The following is a 6,298-nucleotide window of genomic DNA, read 5'->3' as shown; positions in this document are numbered from 1 at the left end:
ATGTCAGAGGCTTGGAATTGGCAACATCTAAAACTGCTGTAGTTACTGACCTCACCCAAGTTCCAAGGGCTCTTCCTGAGCCTCAGAGCTAAAATACTCTGGAGCACTTTCCTATTGGCTGGGAAGACCAACTGAAGTTCCCTTGCCCATGTTTGGAGGTGGACGCCTCCTGAACTAAAGATAGAAACAGCTGGCCCTTCTAGGCAGCTAAAAGCCTTCAGACTTTAGAGGTGTTCCCCACTCTGCAGCCAGACTCCTTGAAATACCCTTTGAGTAAGCTCAACCAACGCTTCCATGTCTCTGCTCTGCCATAACAAAGGCTGTGGGCAACACTTTGACCCTAATATCAATCTCCCTGGTGAGTAAATATGGACCTTGGGCTCTGAGTAGGTGTTAGTTGTTCAGCTGTGGGCTGGCTATTGGGAACAGGAAGAACAAAAATTGGGCATGATTTGGGTGATCTTCAGTCTGCTGGTTTACTTTCCACATTGTATGAAGAACCATTAACACAAACCTGAAGAAAATAGGAGGGATGCTATTTGACATAGTTCTTTCCTGCTTTCTGGTATCTACAGATTCCTGTCACTATCACCCTGGGGTCCCAATCTTCCATGATGCACTTAAGGTGAGGAATAGGTGATGGGGGCCTAGCAGGAGCATTTTCCCCAAGGAAATATACCCAGGAAATCTAAGCTGATCAGGGTCTCTTGTTGTCAGGGTTGGTCCTGCTGCCGAAAGCGAACTGTAGATTTCTCTGAGTTCTTAAATATCAAGGTAAAGCCTTTACTTCCTTGGATTCTAGTTCCTATGGAAGAACTCTTCTAATCCTTATCTCCTTATCTACTAGGGCTGTACTGTGGGACCACACTGTGCTGAGAAGCTTCCTGAGGGCCCTCATCCTGAGGGCCCTGCCACGAGTTCGCTTCAGGAGCAAAAACCTCTGAATACAATTCCAAAGTCAGCAGAGACCTTGCTCCGAGAAAGGCCTAAGTAAAGAGACCCAAGGCTTTTTTCTCTACCAATGCAGGGATTAATGGCTCGCTGGGGATTGGAAACAAGGGGTTAGAGATGTGAGGAGGGTCGTGTGTTGGCAGCTTGCATGGTGCATCTTTTGTCATAGGGAAAATTTGTGTCAAGAAATGTCTGTTGCTATAAGATGGTGTAAGGATGATGGATTATTCTAGGGACTAGGTAACTTCCCAAATACATGGTATATAGCAGAGTAGCGACTAGATAACCTGTGCTTTGATTTTGTTGAGCTAGGCTGTGAGGCCCAGTCTTGAAATTGATCTTCTTACCTTAACTTCCTGAAGGCCGACATTTTTACAGGTGTATACAACCACACCTGCTTGAAAATGAAGTGATATTTTTGTTGTGCATTTTCAGTTTTTAATAATTTTTAGTTAGTATAGAAAGGAATGGGTTTTATCAAGTTTTCATATATGTATCGTACCTTGTTCATGCCTACCCCCCAACACACCTCTATTGATCTCTTTGGTTTTGGAAGAACTTAATCTTACGTGTTTTGTTGGCTCATTCCTGTACTCCCAATACTTAAAATGCTCAGTCAGCAAGATTGCTCTGGATATTGGACTGGCCTGGGATACAGAAAATAAAAAGTAAATCTTAAATTGCTGCACATGTTGCTCTGTGCCCGTAGATTGCAAAGCTTAGGCAGAGGTGGCGGGATCACCAGAGGTCTGAGGCTAGTCCATTCTGTACAGTGAATTACAGGTCAGTTATGGTTACCGAGGGACATCTTGTCTCAAAACAAGAAAAGGAGCCAGTAGTATGGCTCAACAAGAAAAGGTGATTCCTCCATAATACTAGCTGGGTTTGGTCCCGGAAGCCTACATAAAGATGCAAACCAAGAAGTAACACTACTAAGTTGTCCTCTGACCTCCACACGTGTGCTATAGTACACAGTCCCGACACTATGCTAGTAATAAACAAAAATTCATAACAAAAGCTCAATATTTTATTTGAATTTCTTTCTGAAACAAGGTAACCCTATCATTTTTATTTATATGTGTGTGAGGCTACAGGTGATTGTGGCTGTCTGGTGTAGGTGCTGGGGACTGAATCTCAGGTCTTCTGCAGGAATAGTAAGGTTCCCCCGTTTCAGGCTGCATATTCTCTTCAGCCCCTTAAAAAGCTACATCTTCCTGAGCAGTGGTGGTGCACGCCTTTAATCCCAGCACAGCATCTCTGTGAGTTCGAGAGCAGCCTGGTCTACAAGGGCTAGTTCCAGGACAGGCTCCAAAACCACAGAGAAACCCTGTCTTGGAAAAAAAAAAACTACATCTTGTAGGTGTGGTGGCGCATGCCTTTAATCCCAGCACTCAGGAAACGGGCGGATAGATCTCTTGAGTTCCAGGCCAGCCTAGTTTACAGAATGAGTTCCAGAACAGCTAGGGCTACACGAAGAAACCTCTCAAAAAAAAAGAAAACCCAAAAGGCTACCTTACATCATAGGGTATTAGTAGTATTAGGAAGGCAGGAGGTTGCAGAGAATATTATAAGCAAAAAGGCATTAGGTTCACATCAAACAGAGGAAGAGGAAGTGATGTAGTTCTGCAGAGAAATGTGGGAAGAGTAGAAGCAACCAACTGCAAAGGAAGCCCTGAGCCTTCTCCAGGGCTATGGATTTGAATGTCCACAGAGGTGAAAATTGCCAGTAGAGTTGTCCCCTGATTTCTCTGACCCTGATATACTTTCACCAGACTTACTTGATTCTAACAGTGTGGGTAGGGGTGCTAGGTTATTCTGATGAATGGATCAGATCTAAATGCCTGCTTATAACCTATAGGGCAGAGATGCCTCCAAAACTGCTGCCACTTACTATATCTCAAGCCCTGGGAGTGGCATTGGAACAGAAGGAACTAGACCCGGAACCCGGAGCAGGTAGGTGGGCCTTTAATAGGCCAAATCTCAAAGACTGGAATTTCATGTGAATGGCAGTAGGGTGGGGCAAATAGAAAAGTTCCTGTTTCCTTTGCCAGGACTTGACAGTAGTCTGATCTGGACTGGTTCCAGCTGCCAGAACCCAGGATGTGATGCTGTGAGTGAGAGTTTTGGGGGGGACTCAAGCATGTAGCTGAGTGATACCTGAGTGATAACCTGGAGATAGGCATGAATTTGAATGACCTGTTTCTCCTTTGGCCTTAGGTTTACCAAGGTCCTGAGAGTGACTCTGCTCCATGTACCTACCACCCAGGGGCACCTCGGTTTCATGAGGGGTAAGAAGGGGTACTGGGTAGGTTTCTTCCAATATAAATGAGAGTAAGGGCTTGGAGTGGAATTCATATAAATGATCTTCCTCCCTCAGGATGAAGTCTTGGAGCTGTTGTGGTATCCAGACTCTGGATTTTGGGGCATTCCTGGCACAACCAGGATGCAGAGTTGGTAGACATGACTGGGCAAAGCAGGTAAGCCCCCCACTTCTTAAACAGTTGGTTAGGCCCCAGTTACAGAGATAAGCTCTCCTCATACCTCCTGGCTGACCTCCCTAAAATTTTCCTTTAATACAAGTCAAATAAAATTCTGTTTTTTATCTCTCTATAGCCCGGAGTCTTGGCTATATGAAATAGTTAATCTTTTTGAGGTTTTTTTTTTGTGTCTTTATTCCCCATGAGGCTCCTCCTGGTTTAAGAGTTGAATTTTCCCATCTTCTTTAGCTGCCAGCTTCTTGCCGCCATGATTGGCACCAAACAGATTCCTTGGTAGTGCTGACTGTATATGGCCAGATTCCACTTCCTGCATTTAACTGGGTGAAAGCCAGTCAAACTGAGGTGAGCGATGATCTGGGGCAGGATGGGGGCGAGTGAACTCCGGTGGTCGTACAGTCTTACGGGGACACATGCTGTATGCTGCCACTCTTTTATTTGTTTTGGTTTTCCAAGGCAGCGTTTTTCTGTGTAGCCCTGGCTGTCCTGGGATGCACTCTGTAGACCAGACTGGCTTCAAACTCAGAGATCCGCCTGCTTCTGCCTCCCGAGTGCTGGGATTAAAGGCGTGCGCCACAATCGCCCATCGTATGCTGTCACTCTTTAGGTTCCAGTGTCCCCCAAGAGGAATGGAAAGTTATTACAGCAGGGTTGGCTGGCGGGCCTGTGAATCTTGCCTCTTACCTGGTTCTGAAGTAATGACTTTTTCTGACCTTCTGGATTTGATACTACCCTTCTAATTCTTTCCTCTCAGCTTCATGTCCACATTGCCTTTGACGGTAACCGCGTGTTCCAAGCCCAAATGAAGCTCTGGGGGGTAAGTGAAGAGAAGTAGGAGAGGCATGGGGGGGTAGACAGGTAAGAGGGGAGCCAGACTGAGTCGGTAGAGGGTAGGCTGTGGGAATAGAGCATTTTTCTCTAACTGCTTTGGTTTTTCCCTCCTTTGTCTCCTCTTCCGTCTGTTCTTCCCCATTGCGTTCTTCTGTCTTTCCCTTTCTTTTTCTGTTCTGTTCTTATTCATCAACACTCTAAGCCCAAGTCTGTGATTTCTTCATTCTTTCTGTCTCTCCCTCCTCCTTAGGTCATAAACGTGGAGCAGAGTTCTGTCTCCTTGATGCCATCACGGGTGGAAATCTCCCTGGTCAAGGCTGACCCAGGATCCTGGGCCCAGCTGGAGCACCCCGATTCACTAGCTGAGAAGGCGAGGGCAGGGGTTTTGTTAGAGATGGATGAGGAAGAATCTGAGGATTCAGATGATGACCTGAGCTGGACAGAGGAGGAGGAGGAAGAAGAGGAAGAAGCTATGGGGGAATAGTAACAGCAGGCAGTTGAGTTTCTAGGTAGGCTCTCGGTGACCTCAGAGACTAGAATATGGTTGACTGTGTGGTGTCACTGAGCAGCAGGAGGCTGGAGGAGGAGAGAACAAACTGTGCTGCTACTCCCCTAAATAAACCTTATATTCTGCAGTTTCACATAAGCGTCATCTCTCACCTCATCATGGAAGAGTGGATTCAGTCCCGCCCCGCCCCCACTTGGCTGTGTGTTTGGCACACATGTGAAAACAAGCACATGCATATGCATTCTGCTCCTTGCAGCCACCAGGAGCATATGAACACTTCCTGGATGTCCAGTTCCATGTTAGATGGTTTACAGAAAGCTGAGAATCAGCCTCACTCATTTCTCTCAAGAGAAAGACCTGGGCTGGGCATGGTGGTACATGCCTGTAATCGTACTACTTAGGTCATCCTCACCTACATACTGAATTGGAAGCTAGCCTGGGCTATATGAAACCTTGTCCTACAACTTTCCCTCTGAATAAAAGGTACAAACAAACAAACAAAAAAAGAAATGACATTCTAAGCTGGGTCTGATGGCTCCAACACCTCGAATCCCAGCACTGGCAAAGCTGAATTAGAAGGACTGCCATGATTTTAAGGCCAGCCTGGTCTAGTTTGAGCTAAAAAGTAAAAAAGATAGTTGTAGTGGTTTGTTCCTACAATTCTAGTAAGCAGAAGGCTGAAGCAGGAGGATTGTAGTATAAGATCAACCTAGGCTACATAGAAAGTCCAGATGCCTGGATGACGTTCTTGGTGACCCTGGTGCTTTTGCTATTGATTACTACATATCGGAGTGTATGTGCAAACAGAAGACACAAAAGTTAGTAGGGTGTGGCTAGATTGAAAAAAATCCTAAAATTGTAGGTCATTATTTTTATAGTCTTGCTATATGACCCAGAATCTTCTTGCCTCAGCCTGTTCACTGCTGAATTACAGGTGCAAGTCCCCATGCTCAGACCCAAAAAGTGTGGGGTATTTTTGTTCATAGTACTGGGGATACTCTAACCCAGGGCCTACCACATGCTGTGCAGACATTCTACTACTAAGATACAGCTCCTGCTAAAGTGAACTTAAAAGACAATATGGGGGCTTGAGAGATGTCTCAACGGCTCACAGTGTGTACTGCTTTTCCAGAGGAGCTGAGCTTGATTCCTATTGCCCACATCATGTGTCTCCCTACCACCTGTAACTTCAGATCCAGGGGATCCAACTCCTGTGGCCTCTGGGCACCTTCACTCACATGCACATACCCACACACAAACACATAATTTTTGGGGGGTTCTTCAAGGCAGGGTTTCTCTGTTTAACAGTCCTGGCTGTCCTGGAACTCACTTTGTAGACCAGGCTAGCCTCAAACTCACAGAAATCCGCCTGCTTCTGCCTCCCTAGTGCTGGGATTAAAGTATTCTGTCTGCGTGTATGCCTGCAGGCCAGAAGAGGACACCAGACCTCATTACAGATGGTTGTGAGCCACCATGTGGATGCTGGTTGAACTCAGGACCTCTGGAAGAGCAG

General features: G+C 46.0%; 1 protein-coding gene across 2 annotated transcripts; it reads left to right on the top strand.

Moving 5' to 3' along the window:
• Window positions 1–66: 66 nt before the first annotated feature.
• Window positions 67–4,912, top strand: Itgb1bp2 (integrin subunit beta 1 binding protein 2). Of its 2 annotated transcripts, XM_075956705.1 has the most exons (11): window positions 70–358; window positions 576–625; window positions 718–774; window positions 848–990; window positions 2,810–2,904; window positions 3,003–3,061; window positions 3,169–3,239; window positions 3,329–3,428; window positions 3,678–3,791; window positions 4,201–4,263; window positions 4,528–4,912. In XM_075956705.1, exons 1-11 carry the CDS (start codon window positions 295–297, stop codon window positions 4,759–4,761), a joined length of 1,050 nt encoding a protein of 349 aa, XP_075812820.1. In that variant the 5' UTR covers window positions 70–294; the 3' UTR covers window positions 4,762–4,912. The 2 variants fall into 2 exon arrangements, with proteins under 2 accessions (XP_075812821.1, XP_075812820.1); XM_075956706.1 differs by lacking the exon at window positions 718–774 and having other exon boundaries at window positions 67–358.
• The last annotated feature ends 1,386 nt before the right edge of the window (window positions 4,913–6,298 follow it).

The sequence above is a fragment of the Microtus pennsylvanicus genome, chromosome X, assembly GCF_037038515.1.
Source record: "Microtus pennsylvanicus isolate mMicPen1 chromosome X, mMicPen1.hap1, whole genome shotgun sequence".
Taxonomy (NCBI): Eukaryota; Metazoa; Chordata; class Mammalia; order Rodentia; family Cricetidae; genus Microtus; species Microtus pennsylvanicus.
Note: the sequence above shows the minus strand (reverse complement) of the source record. Positions and strands in the feature narration are given on the sequence as shown.

Coding starts and splice junctions, on each gene's coding strand:
- Itgb1bp2 (XM_075956705.1), top strand. CDS start 295: ATGTCTCTGCTCTGCCATAACAAAGGCTGTGGGCAACACTTTGACCCT. Junction 359..575: donor CCCTAATATCAATCTCCCTG/GTGAGTAAATAT, acceptor TGGTATCTACAG/ATTCCTGTCACTATCACCCT. Junction 991..2,809: donor TTGCTCCGAGAAAGGCCTAA/GTAAAGAGACCC, acceptor TATAACCTATAG/GGCAGAGATGCCTCCAAAAC.